Source organism: Fusarium falciforme, chromosome 10 (assembly GCF_026873545.1).
Source record: "Fusarium falciforme chromosome 10, complete sequence".
In the NCBI taxonomy this organism is placed as follows: Eukaryota; Fungi; Ascomycota; class Sordariomycetes; order Hypocreales; family Nectriaceae; genus Fusarium; species Fusarium falciforme.
The window spans coordinates 1,909,760-1,927,733 of NC_070553.1; the positions used below are offsets into that span (position 1 = coordinate 1,909,760).

General features: G+C 53.8%; 6 protein-coding genes across 6 annotated transcripts; 2 read left to right on the forward strand and 4 right to left on the reverse strand.

Annotated features, from left to right (window-relative positions):
* Positions 1 to 3,631: 3,631 nt before the first annotated feature.
* On the forward strand, positions 3,632 to 5,579 carry NCS54_01249700 (O-acyltransferase; the record flags this gene model as incomplete). Its single annotated transcript, XM_053157729.1, has 3 exons — positions 3,632 to 3,825; positions 3,885 to 5,505; positions 5,553 to 5,579. 3 exons carry the CDS (start codon positions 3,632 to 3,634, stop codon positions 5,577 to 5,579), a joined length of 1,842 nt encoding a protein of 613 aa, XP_053013704.1.
* A 718-nt stretch (positions 5,580 to 6,297) lies between these two features.
* Positions 6,298 to 9,046, reverse strand: NCS54_01249800 (Heat shock protein 90; the record flags this gene model as incomplete). Its single annotated transcript, XM_053157730.1, has 4 exons — positions 6,298 to 8,148; positions 8,200 to 8,484; positions 8,818 to 8,866; positions 9,033 to 9,046. The coding sequence occupies 4 exons, from the start codon at positions 9,044 to 9,046 to the stop codon at positions 6,298 to 6,300; spliced, it is 2,199 nt and encodes a 732-aa protein (XP_053013705.1).
* A 1,471-nt stretch (positions 9,047 to 10,517) lies between these two features.
* Positions 10,518 to 11,427, reverse strand: NCS54_01249900 (Flavin-Reduct domain-containing protein; the record flags this gene model as incomplete). The annotated part of the gene is made up of 2 exons (XM_053157731.1): positions 10,518 to 11,164; positions 11,220 to 11,427. The coding sequence occupies 2 exons, from the start codon at positions 11,425 to 11,427 to the stop codon at positions 10,518 to 10,520; spliced, it is 855 nt and encodes a 284-aa protein (XP_053013706.1).
* A 234-nt stretch (positions 11,428 to 11,661) lies between these two features.
* NCS54_01250000 (Hypothetical protein) lies at positions 11,662 to 12,270 on the forward strand (the record flags this gene model as incomplete). Its single annotated transcript, XM_053157732.1, has 1 exon — positions 11,662 to 12,270. The coding sequence occupies exon 1, from the start codon at positions 11,797 to 11,799 to the stop codon at positions 12,268 to 12,270; it is 474 nt and encodes a 157-aa protein (XP_053013707.1). The 5' UTR covers positions 11,662 to 11,796.
* Positions 12,271 to 12,614: 344 nt separating this feature from the next.
* On the reverse strand, positions 12,615 to 14,398 carry NCS54_01250100 (PX domain-containing protein; the record flags this gene model as incomplete). Its single annotated transcript, XM_053157733.1, has 3 exons — positions 12,615 to 12,779; positions 12,831 to 13,814; positions 13,865 to 14,398. 3 exons carry the CDS (start codon positions 14,396 to 14,398, stop codon positions 12,615 to 12,617), a joined length of 1,683 nt encoding a protein of 560 aa, XP_053013708.1.
* A 581-nt stretch (positions 14,399 to 14,979) lies between these two features.
* Positions 14,980 to 17,728, reverse strand: NCS54_01250200 (LisH domain-containing protein; the record flags this gene model as incomplete). Its single annotated transcript, XM_053157734.1, has 4 exons — positions 14,980 to 16,111; positions 16,165 to 16,970; positions 17,018 to 17,200; positions 17,573 to 17,728. The coding sequence occupies 4 exons, from the start codon at positions 17,726 to 17,728 to the stop codon at positions 14,980 to 14,982; spliced, it is 2,277 nt and encodes a 758-aa protein (XP_053013709.1).
* Between the last annotated feature and the right edge of the window lie 246 nt (positions 17,729 to 17,974).

Consider the following 17,974-nt stretch of genomic DNA (forward strand, 5'->3'; position numbering starts at 1 on the left):
CTTTCGACATCTTTTTCTTCCATCAAGCGAGCTTGCGACTTAAGAGAAAATTCTGATTGTCGTTGACTTGCTAGAAGTGCAACAAACCTCTGGTCAGGCCCGAACCACTCAACTATTTGGGAGAAACCCAGACTTGTACTCACACCTGGTGGAAACAGACAGTTACAGAAATGATGTCCTTCTCCAAGTCGAGCCGCGGGCCGAACTTTCTTCTATGGTTATGAAGACGGCAGGTTTGTTTCTACCACTATTGGAATTAGTAGTGCTCGCACCTTGCGGAGAGAGAACCCAAGAGGACGAGACACTGTGCTCAGAGGGCCGATGGCTACCAGCTATAGTAAGTGGAGTGACACAGCTCAGAGAGCTTTACGTCAACAACTCGAGCTTTAGCCGTGTCACTGTTGTTGGTATATCTGCCGCGGGTGGCGTGGACATAAAGGAATAAGCTTCAATATATGCTTATCCCGCCCAAAGGGCACCATGCTTAGCTGGACCACTCGGAGGTCCCATTGGACCTCTCACTGACCCTGGTGTATATGATGACCTTTGCCAGGTTCAGCACCTTTACGGAAGGTCGGCGATGTGTCTGCCTGGGAGGACCTTGGATCTTTGTAAAGAGCTTGAACTCATGGAACCTCTTGGCCACCGACAATCCGAAATGGCCTTGCAAACCGTGGCCTCGGGCCTCGTCTTGGCCCTGGCTGAGTCAACTGCGGTTCTACCTCGAGCTGTGACCAATCCGTCAGCTTCGACTTGCATGTAGCTCTCAAAGAGCCACGAGCATGCTCGAGTTTCACTGACCTGATGAACCCTCAGAGCCAGCATCAGCACCCGTTACGGCATCGATGCCGCCGTAACCGACTACAAGAGCTGGTATAGTTCTTTCAACTCCAAGTACTACACTGAGGGATGGACCTGGTGTGGCTCTCGTGTTCCCATCTACACCCAGTACCTCGCCTACCTCGCCGACAAAGATGGAAAGCTGACAAAAACCGCCTATGGCTTCATTTCCCCGGACATTCTCGAGGCTGATGGGTACCGCATCATCTCGTCCATGTTCATTGTGACTAAGTGCGCTACAACGACTGGGGATAGACCCCCCACATGACCTACCGGCTCTGTTTGCTTCCCACATGGAGATCATTGTAAGTGTTGAATACGCTGCCAAGTATCAATGCTGACTTGCTTCGAGGGCATTGTGAACCATCTCCAAGCACGACAGATGATAAACTTCCTCCATCCCCGACTGGCTCTATTTGCAGTTTCCACAGAGACCACTGTGGGTTCATTATCTAGCTAAAGTTTAGTGTGGTTGCATATCTTTCATGTAGGGTATTGTAAACCATCCCCTACCACTACTGATGACAAGCCCCCTTCGCCGACGGGTCAGTCCCATGTGCTCTCCCCACGGTGGTCAATATTAGTATTATCCGCAAGCATAAGAGCCGAGGACTGACCCTTTAGGGCACTGCGAGCCTACGAACGGCGGCGAACAGTCCCCCGTGAAGACTCAACCCACTCAGGGAGGCCCCAAGACTGCTTACCAAGCCTCAGGCTCTGAAGAGCGCGAAGCTCATTATGGCCACTGGCACTGCCCCCCTGGAGTGAAAGTGCCCCTTTATCCTCCTGGAGGCAAGGTCGGCGATGGCAACAACAGTTCTGGGAACGGAAACAGCGGTGGAAGCGGTGGCCCTGGAGAGTGCCAGGCTCACGGTGATCATTGGCATTGTTCTGAAGGCGTGGAGGAGCCACCTTATCCACCCAGACAAGAACCAGGCAGCGGCAACGGCGGCAGCGGAGGTTCCGGTGAAAGCTCTGCTGGGGAACGTGTAGCCCATAGCGATCATTGGCACTGCCCTGAAGGCATTGGGGAACCTCCTTACCCTCCCGGTCAAGAACCGGAGGGCGAGACTGGTAATGGATCTCACGGCGGCTCCGAGGGTTCATCAACTGAATGCGTGGCTCACGGTGACTACTAGCACTGCCCTGAAGGAGTCGAAGAGCCCTCGCACGCCCCTAACGAAGCGCCCGGCAGCGAGGCCAGCGGTAAGTCTAGTCCCCGAGCTGAAAATAACGGCTGTACACCGCACGGAGATTACTGGCATTGCCCCGAGGGTGTTGAAGAACTCACAACTCCTCCTCCTGCGGTTTCCTCCACCCTTACCACGGTCAAGGAGCCCGCAGTTAGCTCGCAGCCCGAGGAATCAGTGCCTGCCGTCGTTGCCAACGGAGGCTCCAAACTGGCCGGGTCGTTGACTTGCATGGCCCTTCTTCTTCGGAGCCCTCATGGCTTAGGCGCTCCGCGGTATTGTAGATAATTAATTTCGAGTTCTGGGCTTGTTGGTGAGATGGCAGAGAACTAACATCATTTCCAGAACCCATGCTCCTTGCCAACATAAATTGACGTCGAACTATTGCATACCATAACTGAGACGTGTCGTCAGTGAAGGTTCGGGACGGCCCTAGCCGATGTTAAATGCTCCTTGCCATGCTGCGAGATTGGCTTTGATCTGTGGTGGATGAACTCTAAAGCGACGTTTCGAGCTCAGAGCTTCAACGGTCCAGCCACACGAGGGGCAAATCTGCCATGGACAGCCGGGAGGCCGTGTGAATCAAGGGATGTTGATCAATTGCTGGGCACGGTGTCCTTGGGCGTATCGCAAGGCGTCGTCCGGATGTTCCGTAGATGAATGATGAGTTGAACCTCTTGGCAAATGGCGGGGATTGGAATACGATTTACGAATTTTCCATGGAACGAGCGAGATACGAGGAAATTGATACGCGGATAGGCCGGCTGTGCAAAGGCAGTGAATTATGCATGGCGAAAATGGGTCTATGAATGAGGTTATACAGACGTGGACTTGACCAATTGACGTACCTGCCTCTACTGTCTGCCTAGAACAGGCGAACAAGCCAGCCTGGCAGCGTAATAACGTGTGAATTATGCACTAGATCGGACGAACTGAACGATGCCTCGTCCTCGTCCGTCGGACGTTTAAGCAGTGGATGCGTTGCATGAATGACGACGCGGAGCTCCGACTCGTAGGTGTCTTACGTCATACGCCTCCAGGGGTCGTTACAGGAGGGAACGAGAGGAAACTGCACTAAAAAGAGGGCAGCTGTCATCTGGAAGGAGCATCCCGCCGCAGCCGAAGAGTCGCATTCGCTCCATCGCACGGCAGTCACAACTCACCTTCCACCTTCCAGCCTAACCCAAAACCAAGTCGCGCCTTCCCAACAAGTAGCTGCCTACCTATGACAGCTTGTTGTGGCTTTCCCGTTTCTTGCTCCTTCCTCTTCCTTTTTGCCTAGGAAGCCTCTTTCTGCCTTCCTTCTCCCCTCTTCTATTTCGACATCATCCATCTCCTTACAAGTCGTTGACGACTGGGGAAGATAAGCACAATTATCATTATCGTGTCTCACCACAAAGCAAAGCCCCGAATTTACTTTTCTCACTTTATTCCCGTTCTCCTCTGGGCTATCTATCCTGCGTCATTCCTTGTTTGCGCCATTCGACTTATTCTGTCATCTTCACCCTCCGAGAGCTTGCCCCAGAGAGTAGATCGTCCAGAAACTCGCCCGATGCGCCTCCGAGATTGATCGCCACCACCACGATACCAATACCTCGAGGATGAGCTCCTCAATAGATACCGCGACCAACGGCAACGCCTATGCCGGCGACCACGATCATGTCCTCCGCCCGCGCCCGCGCAAACCCCAACATTCTCAGGTCTCCGAGATCCTTCGCATGTCCACGGCGAGCGACGACAATGGACACCTCATGCCTGACAATCTCAGCACTGGCACAGCGAGTGGTTTGACTAGGTATATCTCTTTTGCTCTCGGTACATGCCAATGGCCTAGCATCTTCTAACATTATACAGTGGTCGTTCCACGCCTGTCCCCGACAATGCGCCTCCGTCTGTCAAGTCCCTTTCCACTGCTCGCAAGCAGGCTCGAGCCGAGCAGCGCCGTCGCATCTTTCCTACCATCGAGTTCGCCTCGCGCGTCAGTCATTTCGATCCAGAAAGCGACTACCGAGACTTCCATGGCTTCTTCAACCTCTTCTGGATTGGCCTCGCCATTATGGGCATTACCTCGATGCTTCGAAACATCAAAGACACCGGCTTCCCTCTGAGAGTGCAAATCTGGAGTCTTTTTACTGTAAAGCTCTGGCATCTCGCTATCGCCGACTTCCTCATGGTCGCTACCACTGCTATCAGCTTGCCCTTGCATCGCGCAGCTCGTGCTGCCAAGCCTGGTGGCATTGCAACTTGGAGTCGTGGAGGAATGGCTCTCCAGAGCATTTACCAGGTCGCCTGGCTATCACTCTGGATTGCTGTGCCTTTTTACTTCGAGTGGACTTGGACTGCCCAGGTCTTCTTCCTTCTGCATACTATGGTGCTTCTCATGAAGATGCACTCGTACGCTTTCTACAACGGCCACTTGTCTGAAACAGAGAAGCGCCTCCACGCCCTCGACAACCCCTCCTCCGTCCCTGATCGCCGACCGGCCTACCAATATCCCAGCGCCGACTTCCCCGGAAGTTCTATCAGCACTTCTAGTGCCCCAGCGAATACCAATGGCAAGAAGCGCCGTCGACAGCGCAGTCAGCGAAGACGCCAGCAACCGAAACGACTGGCGAGTGATAGCAACAAGAGCAACGATGAGGAAGAAACTCCCAGCGTCGTACAGCAAATCCAGAGCCCTCCTGCGAGCGCCAGCAACAGTTCCGACGAAGTTGACGAGCTGCGCGAAGACCTCGCCCGTGAGCTTACGAGCCCCATGGGCAACGTCACATACCCAAGCAACCTCACCTGGTCAAACTACACGGACTACCTCCTCTGCCCTACGCTATGCTACGAGATCGAGTACCCTCGAACCTCCTCTATCAACTGGATCTCGCTTATCTCCAAGATCATTGCCACCTTTGGTTGCATTTTCCTCTTGACCATTATTTCCGAGGACTTTATCCTTCCTGTTCTCACCGACGCTTCGGAGCGCCTCGATGCCGTTCCAGCTGTATCATCTGTTTCTGAGACGGCTCTCATTCTTGCCGAGACCATCTCGTGGCTTCTTTTCCCGTTTATGCTCACATTCCTCCTCGTCTTCCTTGTCATCTTTGAATACGTCCTCGGCGCCTTTGCCGAAATCACTCGATTTGCCGATCGCCACTTCTACTCGGACTGGTGGAACTCGACCGACTGGATGGAGTTCTCTCGGGAGTGGAATATCCCCGTTTACAGCTTCCTCCGTCGTCATGTTTATAGCGCTTCAAGGTCCCGCATAGGCAAGGGTGCAGCCACAGCGCTGACCTTTCTCATCTCTGCCATTGGCCACGAGATTGTCATGGCCTGCATCACCAAGAAGCTCCGCGGGTACGGCTTCGTTTGTCAGATGCTCCAGCTGCCTATTGTCGTCCTTCAGCGCACGAAGTGGGTTCGCGGTCGCGAAACCTTGAACAATGTTTGCTTCTGGGCCTCGATGATTCTGGGTCTCAGCTTGGTACGTTATCCTCTTGATGATTTGCAATAATTCTAACCAATCTCTAGATATGTGCACTCTATGTCCTTCTTTAGTTGCAATGCATGTGATTTCGGAATAGATCTCTCTCATCTCCCTGCTCTGTTGCTTGACCATATAGCTTGTTCCAAGCACATCCATACCCATCCTTTCAGGTCATCAACAGTAGAGGGACTCTGTACGATATACGAAGCGGAGGAACGCACCACTCGTTTTGTCTTTCCTCCCTATACTACATATCTCTTGTCTGTCTGTCTGTATACATATATCGGTTTGGGATTTGGGGATCAACTGGATGGATGGATTATAGACACTCATGGTATGGCATTTACCACTTTGCTTGACTAGAAATATACCCATAGGCTTGTTTGGATGTTATTTCTTCTCTGGCATCCTCCCTTTTCCTTAGCTATCATCAGTGTTGGAAAGCCTCGAGCACAAGTATCAATATTAAAATCATCAACATTCAGCCAGTAATAGCAGTCATGGCAGTACAAACAGTCACAGTCACAATTTAGACACAAACTTGTTCTATACCATCTTTTCGCGTCTACTTCATCTTTCTCATGATCATAGAGCTAACTAGAGTACACCCCGTCCTCCTGTCAAGAACCGGGAATTATGGTAGAGTGCGCGGCTGCTCTAAATCCGACGAGTCCGCATTCATCAAAAGAGGAAAACATGACGACATAAAAGACCTTGTTGCTCATAAAAAACCGAAACCCTTCAACTCCGTTGACTTTTTGTGGTATCCCGTTTCTCATGCATGGTCATTTAGTCGACCTCCTCCATGGCGCTGTCGCCAGTGGTGGCAGCGGGGGCGTCGGTAGCCTCAGCCTCAGCAGGGGCAGAGTCATCCTCCTCAATGTTGAGGCCGAGCTGGACGAGCTTGTGGATGCGCTCGGCGAAGCCAGCGGGCTCATCAATGGTGAAGCCGGAGACGAGCAGAGAGGTCTCGAAGAGGAGCTGGACGATGGACTTGACGGTGCGGTCGTTCTCGCCGTCAGCCTCGACCTTCTTCTTGAGCTCCTGGACGATAGGAGACTTGGGAGAGATCTCAAAGGTCTTCTTGGAAGACATGTAGCTGGACATGGAGGTGTCACGGAGGGCCTGAGCCTTCATGATACGCTCCATGTTGGCGGACCAACCGAACTGGCCAGTTCGGATAGCGCAAGGGGAGAGACCAAGCTTGTGGGAGACAACGACCTTCTCGACCTTGTCGCCGAGGACGTTCTTGAGAGCCTTGGCAAGAGACTCGTACTCCTTCTCCTCAGCCTCGCGGGCCTTCTTCTCCTCCTCAGTCTCCTCGAGCTCGAAGTCCTTGGTGATATCAACCAGCTTCTTGCCCTCGAACTCCTTGAGCTGAGTCATGGCGTACTCATCAATGGGGTCGACGAGGAAGAGAACCTCGAAGCCCTTCTCCTTGAGGGTGTCGAGGAAGGGCGACTTGGAGACGGCCTTGATCGACTCACCAGTGATGTAGTACATGTTGTTCTGGTGCTCAGGCATGCGGGTGACGTAGTCGGAGAGAGAGGTGAGCTCATCGCCAGACTTGGTGGAGTTGAATCGGAGGAGCTTGGCAAGGATCTGGCGGTTCTGGGAGTCCTCGTGGATGCCGAGCTTGAGGTTCTTGGAGAAGGCGCTGTAGAACTTGTCGAACTGCTCCTTGTCCTCAGCGATCTCCTGGAAGAGCTCAAGAGACTTCTTGACGATGTTCTTCTTGATGACCTTCATGATCTTGTTCTGCTGGAGAGTCTCACGGGACAGGTTGAGGGGAAGATCCTCAGAGTCGACAACACCCTTGACAAAGCCGAGCCACTCGGGGATGAGGTCGGTGGCATCGTCGGTGATGAAGACGCGGCGGACGTAGAGCTTGATGTTGTTCTTGGTCTTCTTGGTCTCGAAGAGATCGAAGGGAGCGCGCTTGGGAACGAAGAGGATAGCGCGGAACTCAAGCTGGCCCTCGACGGAGAAGTGCTTGACAGCAAGGTGGTCCTCCCAGTCGTTGGAGAGGGACTTGTAGAAGGAAGCGTACTCCTCCTGGGTGATGTCCTGAGGGTTGCGGGTCCAGATGGGCTTCTGCTTGTTGAGCTCCTCCTCCTCGATCTTGGTCTCCTTGATCTTCTTGGTCTTGGGCTTCTTCTCCTTGCCCTCCTCCTCGTCGACCTCCTCGATCTTGGGCTTCTTGTCGTCACCCTCCTCGGTGACCTCCTCAACCTCAGCGTCCTCATCAGGGACCTCCTTCTCGGTCTCCTTCTCGACGTGGAGGTAGATGGGGTAGGAGATGAACTCGGAGTGCTTCTTGATGACCTCCTTGATCTTGGACTCGTTCAGGTACTCAGTCTGCTCATCCTTGAGGTGGAGGATGATGGAGGTACCGCGGCCGAGCTGCTCACCCTCGGTGTCGGCGGTGATGGAGAAGGTGCCACCGGCGCTGGACTCCCAGATGTACTGCTCGTCATCGTTGTTCTTGGAGATGACGCGGACCTGGTCGGCGACGAGGTAGGCAGAGTAGAAACCGACACCGAACTGACCGATCATAGAAACATCAGCGCCAGCGGTGAGGGCCTCCATGAACTGCTTGGTGCCGGAGCGGGCAATGGTACCAAGGTTGTTGACGAGATCCTGGGAATGTTAGCATATGCGTTGACAGATGGTGCACGTGTAAGAACTTACAGCCTTGGTCATACCGATACCGGTATCCCGGATGGTCAGGGTCTTGTTGGCCTTGTCGGGGATGATGTCGATGCGGAGGTCCTTGCCAGAGTCAAGCTGGCTAGGGTCCGAAAGGGCCTTGTATCGGATCTTGTCGAGAGCATCGGAGGCGTTGGAGACGATCTCTCGGAGGAAAATCTCCTTGTTGGAGTAGACGGTGTTGATGATGAGCGAGAGAAGCTGAGAGATCTCAGCCTGGAACTCGAAAGTCTCAGCCATCGTGTCGGGTATCAAAGAAAATCGTGACTGCGGGGAAGAATGTTAGCGATCGAGGTGGGGTTGAAAGAGCGTAGATTGTGGTGGGTTGTTGGCCAAAGAGGTTGTGCAAGTGGATGGAGGGGTATGGAAGGCTCTGGAATTCGAGCTCCCAGCAGCCGCACGCAGCACTCAATCACGAACGAAACAGTGATGAATGCGATCGACGATGGCTCAGCAGTCAAGCTGATGGCTGTGCTATCGCGATGCACCAATCTGTTCGTCGAAAGATGTGCGGCGAAGGAAGGGGAATCGAGGGTGGGCAGCTCGCAACCGTGCGGCTCGAGGTGGGATGGCGGCAGCAAGCGCAGCGCAACAACGTACCTTGAGATGGTTTTGACAAAAAGGAAATGCAAAAGACAAGTAGACTCGTCTGTGATTGAGAGTTGATTCTCCGGTGAGAGGGAGGAGAGGATGATATGAATGAGGGAGAGATGTTTGGGAGAGAGAAGGGAAGATGGAGGAAGCAGAGGTCAAAAAATATGTAGGCAGTGGCAGAGGCGGCCTGGCCCCTCCTTCCTTCCATCTGCTTCTCTCACGGTGAGGCTTCCATGGGATTCCACGACCACAAGAGCCCACCTAGCGCCTACCTCCCTAACAAACTCCCCTCTCCCCGCCTTGCAGCGCTGACAGGCGCTGGGCACTCGTCTCAGGCAACCACGGCAACCAACCGCCCTTGCGCTACGCTACTGTACGGCAAGTGGCCACCGCCTTGTGCCTGCTGCCCGCCACTTTGTTCTGTACCTATCTCGGGCTCTCTCTCCCCCGCCCTCTCACAGCTTAGTTGTATCAGGTACGTACCTCTCTCTACCCCAAAAGCATCAAGGGACCAGGCGGCAAACGCACGCACGCACGCACGCACCGCCCCAGCTTAGACTCTTGCGATTGGCCAGAACCTGCTAGGGCCTTCCCACGTTTCCCCCAACTCAAGTCGCATCGCCTCACGGGGTTCATGTGTTGCGAGATCAGGTACCGAAAAGGTACCGAGTCAAGCATTTGACTTTTAGATAGAAGACGACAGATTTTTCCTTCTGGTCTAGCGAGTCATTGATAGTAAAACTCGGTCTGCCACAAGCTGAACCAGAGCCTTGCCCTATGCAAATCTTCAAGGTGGTCCGAGGTTGGTCAAACCCCCCCTCCTCTTTGTTCGAGGCTGAAAGGAATGACCCCTGCTCGAGTTTCTAGTCTCTTCCGCCAACAAAGGTCCCCACCGCCTCCGAACCCCAGCAGCGAGCAGAAGAGACAAAACAACCCCTCGATCGAATCTTCTAGCCAACTCACGGCCGGATTGCCTTGTGTATCATTTGTTGTGTTTGATGGGCCAGGTCTCTTGAGGCCTACCAGGCACCTTGAAACTGTTTACGTAGATGCGCTCAGCCTCAGGAAGGAGGGGCCAATGGTTGGCACTGCATCAAGGCAGCAAGGCTGAGCTGAGCTGTTGAGGATAAGCTTGGGCACACAAAGCAACCTCATGATGCCCATCCATTGATGCTTCTGCATAGGGTAGCACCTTGATCATCTAAAACCTTGGACAAGGGGTTGAAGACTGTAGCTGTTCTTTTTCCACTTTTACCCTTTCTCGTCCGGGGTAGAAAACCTGTCGTCTATCCATGCCTCGTTTCTTTCATTGGTTGTATGCCGAGACGGAAAGTGAGGCGGATCCTTGTGTGATTTACGACTTGGCTCTATTCCGTGCTTGGAATCACAACAAATTCACAGTCAATGTTCCAGAGCCTTCTCAGATAATCTCGTTTCCGCCAGGGATGCGAACGAGTTTGCCAATTGTTTGCCCATGCTCTCCTAGGCCGGGGTCTCCATGAATCCCGAGATACCTGGTTAGCAGCAGCCGCCTGAGCGTACAACACTTTGTAAGTCGCCAACATCAACGAAGCGTGAGATCCCTGACATGATATCCTCGAGAGCCAAAGCATCTCAAGTGGTGAGTATGTATGAGTCGTGAAGTGCGTTCTACATGATCCCTATGACCTTTTATACAGGTATATACTACACTCTATCCCACCTTTTCACTTCTCCAACACACCCCCAACCTGTCTATACTTCCTATCCGCATACGCAAGTCCAAACTCCTCCTCTCCCTCCACCCTCACCATCTCCACAACCTCTCCGACCACAATCACATGGTCCCTCACCCTCACGAGCCCACTCTCAGGTGCGTCCCGCAATACCCGGCACCGCAGGGCAAACATGACCCCTTCGCCCTTTAACACCGGAGCCTCCTTTCCGGGTTCACCATCGGGGTAGCTGTACCCAAGGCCTTCCAGATCCTCTAGTACATGGCCGCCCACATTGCCCTTTGTAAAGTGATTCGCCACCCTTGCGCCGCATTCATCTCCAGCTAGGACATGGACGTTGAACCCACCGCTCGCACGTATAGCATCCAGCGTCCGGCTCGGCGTCGCAATGTTGAACGTCACTAGCGGCGTAGGCGAGAGCGTGAGAGATGTGAAAGACGACATGGTCATGGCGCGGGGCCCGTCGCCAGGCTGGTTCGAGGTGCAAACAACCACGCTATGAGGTAGGAGACGCATGATGGAGCGGAGTTGTTCGGGGAGGGGAGTCGCGGTGGTCGGATGAACGGTCGGGGGTTTCGAGGGAGAGGAGTGCCATGGTTTTGACGTGGCAGATGTGTGATTGCTTCTTATTGAGTTGTCTAAGCCCACCATATATCAGCTCAAGTCCTAGGTTCCGGTTGGAGGGGCACTCACGATGTTGAGTCTGACCTGGTCTTGTTAAAGGCCATTGTAACTGAGGAAACCCCAAAGATAATGTCATAGGCCTTCCACAGTCATGACATATCGCCCTTCCACTCCCGCAACCTTGTAAAGCTCGCAAAGAGCTCATCCCTCTTGTCCCTCCCCTCGCTGTGACGAAAGCCGTCGCGGCGCCATTGCGCAGCGCCCGAGAGCCCTTCATTTCCCACCACAGCGCATTATCTACCAGAAACTCTTCTCTAGTCTTTCTCTAGAAAAAAAAGACCTCTGGTCTGGAAAAGGTCGTCGATCGAGGGAATTGCCTATCTCGATTCGTAGTTGAAGCTCGTTCCCCGAAAATGACGGAGGGACCTTTAATTTTCTTATCGATAAGAAGACACACCCCTGCATCCCACCCTCCAATCCATCCATCGGCCTCACGCCCCAAATTTTACCCGGTCCATCGACGACGAACGACTTCAACCACCACCCGCCGAGACAAAGTCGACGACAACCTCCCCTGCCGCCCAGGGCCTCCAATTCCTCTTCCTCGGCCTCGACAACGCTCCCTCGTCGCAGCGCCTCCTTCACAATGGCCAAGCTCCCAGTCACGCCGGCGACTCTCTCGCCCATCCGCACAACCCTCTCATCATCAACCCCATCACCAACACGCTTCTCTCTCGGCCAAGTCCGTCATGCCACCTTTATCCCCCGTCCTCGCCGACCATACACCTTCACCCAGCTCGTCACCCTCTCCGATGGCTCCGCCTACACCATGCGCACCACCTCTCCCCTCCCAATCTACCGAGCCGCAAAGGATACCCGAAACACACTCCTGTGGCAGCCCTCCGAAAAGTCTCTTAAGAACGTCGAGCTGGATGAGGCCGGTAAGCTGGCTGCTTTCCGAGAGCGCTTCGGTCGCGCATACGACAGTGGTACTGGCGAGGGCGACGAGGCGGATGCAGATGCCGGTTATGCGGATCTTATCACAGGGTATGCGCCAGCGCAAGATGCTGGAGCCATGAAGGACTCTGGGCCCAAGAAGCAGGCCAAGAAGAGAAAGTAAACGACGGGTTGGTGTGGCCATTGGATAGCCGAGGCCATTGCCCACACCTTGATATCATGCCCAGTTCCAACATAAGGGGTATAAATGTGTCATGTCTAAACTACTACTGGCAAGATCCGAGCATTGCGGAGCATGAGGTGGATGGGGAGGTTCGATATGTACAACAGTGTTAGGCCTCGAGGCTTGTATGATATAAAAACACGGTCTCCAGTTCCCGGAAGTGGTCAATAGTCAAACAGTCCCCACGGATTTGAGTCCCTCTCCATCTCCATAACTCGAGATCCCCCGTTTCGCTATAAAATGTAATAATGGTAGAGGGAGCTAGACCAATCGGCTCGGAGAACCTAGTCCGAATCCTCGTCTATCCTGGCTCGGGCGCGATCAACTGCGGTATCACCCGACTTTTGCTGTTGCTGCTGCTGCGGCTGGTATACAGGGGGTCTGTAGAATGCCGAGTCGTCGTCTTCAGCGTCCAGTTGCATAAGGAACGTCTCCCACTTCTCAATGAGCTGCGTCGTGTTAGCAATCGACTCCATGAGTGGACATGGTCAGTAACTCACCTCCTTCTGCGCCTCAACCGCACTCTCCAGGAATGTCTCAACCCCGCTCTTGAAATCCTCCACCTTCTCTCGTTCGAACCGGTCAAGCTCGCTCCTCATCAATCGGCCCATATCCTCAAAGAGGAGTCGAGCTTGGTGGACCTTTCGCTCCGACTCTCCAACCTCAGCTCCCATCTGGTTGAGCCGGTCCTGCTGACTCTTTCCTTGTCTGAGGAGCTTGTCCTGCGTAGACTTCTTCTTTTGCAGCTCTGATTCAGCCGCATGCCATGAGTAGAATGCCTTTTGTCGCTGTCCAAACGCCTGCTTAACCGAGCCAATAAGGCGGATGTACTCCTCGATAATAATACCAAAAGTTAGGACGTCCTGCTGGGCCTGTCGATCATACACGTCGCGGATGGTAAGTTGGAGTTCGGAGAGAGCATCAAGAGGACCTGACAAGGATGGCGACAGCTCTACTGTGGAGAGCGCATGGAGAGAGGCCGAAAAGTCACCAGCAGCTTCAGCCATCATCTTGCGCTGACCGACCATCGTCTCCATGGCCTTTAGGAGACCCTTGAGCTGATTCTCGAGCGCATCAAGGTAGACCTTGCGATCATGGAACCATTCATCTTGCTCCACAAACTTGTTTCCACCGCCGACATTGATACCCAGAGATCCAAACACACCCTTGCTCTCGCTGGGGATAGGTTCTCTTCGCTCCTTGTGCTTCACATCAACATTGAACGCCTCACTCTCAAGGAAGAGCTTCAAATCAGGATCGTGTTGTAGCGTAGCGTGTATCGCGATCTTATTGAGCATCTTCTCGAGTGCAGCTCGACGGCTCTCGACAAAGTTACTGTCGAATCGACCGACGGCCTGCTTCTCGGGAGGGGGCGGCACGACGATACCAGGGTTGTTGCCGTGAAGAGTGTTGTAAAGCCAGAGGAAATCACGGTATCTGCGCTTGACTTCAAACTCGGGCTGCTTGTATCCCTTGGAAGTGGTCTGTTCCACATGTCAGTACATGGCAATCTTGGAACTTGGGAATGCCTTACCTTGGTGCGAACAGAGTAAACAATGTGGGAGCTAGTCAGGTCGCCGACCTTGTGAGGATCTCCCACAGTAATTTGGAACGAGGGCTTTGCGGCCTGCTCAACACTAACACTCGGCTGGGTGCTGGTCCTCACCGCGCTGGGCTGAGCAGCCTCGACAGGCGGGGGCGCCCTAGGTCCCTTTGGTCCATCAAACTCCTCCTCCTCGATGTGATGAGGATCCGCAGGTCGTCGCTGCTGCTGCTGAGGCTGGGGCATAGTAGTACGAATCACCACCTGCTCCTTTTGCGGAGGCACCGGAGGTGCGTCCTGGGCAGGGGCATTGTCGTCGGATGCGGCACCGAGAGGACCGAGGGGATCATCGACAGCTTCAAGACGGGTGGGCTGGGCGACGAGGCGACGCGGACCGCGCGAAGGACGAGGGGCTGACGAGGAAGCGGAGGGAGCTGCCGACGACTGCGAGGCCGAGGCTTCGGGCTGCGACGCCTGTTGGGAGGCCTGAGACGAGTCGGCCCAGGGTGACTCTTCGACGTCCATTGCTGATAAGTGTGGTCACGAGATCTATAAGTGAAGCTACTCGTGCGATTCGGCGACCGTCGTTGATCAAGTTGGTTGAGAGATGGAGGTGATGCGATGTTGTAGCGCAGAGGAACATGAAAGCTTGGGGAGCATGCGCGAGCGGACGTCAGCGGAGCCGGCCCCACTCACCCCCGTTGAGGTACGTACACATCTTCACCAGGTCCTAGCAGACTCTGTTGAACTTCAAGGCAGCAGTATAATGTGGAAAGATATTATAGTTGTACACGTATTAGCTATTGAGTTTTAGAAATTGCCCCCTAGTGTACATAATCAGTATCCCTCAGCAACATGTCACTGGTTCACTGAAATGGATCTTGGAGCTGCATGTCTCCCCCAGCTCTACCAACCACCCATCCATCTCCCCTTTTCCTAGCTGCTGGCAATGATCCTTTTCAGCTCATATCTCGCTTGCGTTTCTTTCCATTCTCCGTGGCGGGAGCAACGGTCAGAGTCTCCCGTCCCAATCCTATCCCAAATTGGGCAACAAACTTCTGTCTTTGATGCTGCATCGCCGCAGCTGGGTTATTTCCCTCTGGCTCCTAGCGCTCGGGATCGTAACAGCCCCCGACAATTACCAGATTCATTCGTGTGAACTTGACCTTCATCACCGGCGTCTTCTTGGTAGGGAATGCGCTGATTTGGTCAGGAGTGATCATGACCTCCTTGCTCTTCTTTTTGTGCGTTCCGCCAGTCGTTCCACTTCCTCCAGCCTGTCCAGAGGTTCCTGATGCGATACGGGAAGTGTCGCCGGCTGCATTGCTAGCGTTCGCTCCATCAGTTCCTGTTGCTGCAGCGTCATGTCCAGTCTGCTGCGAGCTCGCCTTCTGAGGATCGGCCGGCAACTCAACATCCCACAGTCTTACGGTACCATCTTGGCCGCCCGATGCAAGCACATTGGACTCGACACTAAAGCTGAGGGACCAAATTCCTCCCTTTCCATGGCCACGAGATCGCTTGATGCGTGTCCCCTTGGCAATGTCCCAGAAGAAAATGTTGCCAGCACAGTCAGCGCTCGCCAGAATCTTGCCGTTTGGTGCGCATTCAAGAGCAGTGATGTAGTCGTTGTGGCCGGTCAGGACACGGACACAGGCTCCAGTCACCACAGACCACATTCTAATTGACTTGTCTGTTTCATCTGATGCCGAGAATACGTAAAGGCCGTTGGGGTGCCAGGCAAGCGCCGAGATGGATGTGTCATGCCCAACCAGCAGTCGCTGTGGTGAGGCGTGATCCTGCATCCAAACTCTAACAGCCTTGTCGTAACCACCGCTGACAAAGTAGTGCCCTTGGGGACTCCAAAGTGTTCTGAATGCGGGGCCATCGTGGGACTTGTAGAGACACAAGCAGCTCCATGACTCCAAAGACCAGAGACGGATCTGGCCATCGGCAGATGCTGAGAGCAACAGCTTGGGCCTGGTGTCAATAGCTGGATTCGACTTTCCTTCGTCGCCAAAGAGCTTCTGAGGGGGACCGGAGGCGGCATCTGAGAAGGAGACGTCGTAAACGGGGCCAGAATGCCCAATCAGCTTGCGGCTGTTGAACTTGGCGTCCTTCTCGTGGGCATTCATGGTCGGAAGAGCCTTGCCATCCAGAGACCAAACTCGGATGTACGAGTCAGTCGTTCCAGCGGCCACCATTTGCCCGTCATTAGAAAAGTCCATACACGCAACACTGTCAATAGTCAGTATCGGCCATGGCGGAATAGTGACGGACCAAGAACTTACCTGCCAAGCGTGTTGTGAAAGGTGAACATGCACGCGCTCACAGGCAATCCCACGCCTCCCGTTTGTCCATCAATCTTGAACCGGTCGCGATTCTCTCGCACCTTCTGCATCTCCAACATGATGTCTCGGGGTCGGGACGGGGGTAGAGGTAGATCGGCTCTGTTGGGTGCATCGGCGCTCTCTTCGCGCTTGATCCTTTGGTCGAATTCCTCCAACAAGGTAGGTCTGCCTGGAACTGGTGGGTTTCGTCGCTCCTCGTCTTCAAGTTCAGCACGCACGTCGTCACGAAGGTCTGGGTCCATAGGCAGCGGTCCAAGCTTCAGAGGTGCAGTTGGGTCCAGCACATCCTTGTTGGACAAGCCAATGTTGACGCCAGGAATACCCTCATTAGTGTCAACGTCCTCCATCTCCATATTCCTTGATCTCCGGTAAACTGCTTCGAAACTGAATGGCGTTATCGGTCCTCGGGCCGTGGAGTCAACCTGGCAGTAGGATGCAAGGAGTTGTCTAATCACGGAACCACCTTGATCGGATTCGCGCTCGAGGAAGTTGAAAAGATCCCCGCTGGCATGCTGGTTTAGAGGGATTCGGTACTTGTTCTCCCGATAGAGCTTGGTCATGGGGTTCTCATTGACATGCTGAGGTAGTGTAACGGTCGCAAATGTCTTGAGGTCATCTGCGTGAACAGGTTGAAAATGAGGACCAACTTCTCGGAGGAAAGTCTTGGCATCCTCGGTGTAGGAATTGCTGACGAGCTCCAGGAAGGAGTAGACAAAGACTGGCCAGAGAAGTTTTGACAATTCAAACTGGAGCTGTCAGTGACTAAGAAGTGAAAGGTGGAGAATGATGTTACCTTGTAAATGTCCAGGTTGTTCTCAACCCATTCCCGCAGAAGGTTGAATGCTCTCTGGTACTTCTTTGGGCCGAGGTTGGCAAGCTGGTAGATGGGCTTACCATCTGGGCCCAGATGCTTGGATTCCTGACGAAACACCTCCTCGGTCCTGTTGAAGCCCCTCTTGAGCAAATAGTCTGTGACCTATACATCATCATCTGTCAGCCTGGGACCCAGCTTGTGGTACATGAGCAAGAGAGCGGGCCGTGTGCTCAATAAAAGAATAACATGAGCCAGAAGGGAGTAGATCCGGATTGCCTTCCCGAGTTTGATGCCTGTGCAGAATATCCTTTTCGACTCTTGCATCGATGCTCTCATGATCAACCCAGAATCGCGCCAAAGTACCGTTGCGGTTGACGGCCCAATGAGAGTCCCAGTGACAGGACAATCACTCCTGTCCCTCCCGTCATGGTCAAGGATGTGCGGCGGTGAAGTATATCGAGGTGGCGATAGCCCAAACATGATGCAGGACAACCCAAATCCAAATCCAAGGCACATAAACAAACATGGACTTACTATTTGGTTGAGGTTCTGATTGGACATGGCTCCTCCAGTGGTGCCAGTTTGCCCTGTTGTGCCGGTTGTTGTGTGAGCCGGGGCGGGAGTCGTCGGCGCAGGCCCTTGATATGCGCCGGGCGCAGGCGCACCGGGAGTTTGAGCAGGCGCAGACATGCTGTTTGTCGCGCAAGATAATGAAGATCAGAGGAGAATAAGAACTGTATGCCCGCAGACTGGGGCTCTCTAGAACTGGTGAATTCTCTAGAGATGGCTCATCTCATAAGAGGATGAGGTGCGGGTTGGAGTTGTGACCCTGGCCCCACGGCGTCCAACAGGATGCGATGAAGGCGGAACCAGGAGCAAGTCGTCGATTTTGATGCAGAGAAGGCGGAGAATGAAGATTCGAAGCTCCCTTTAGTA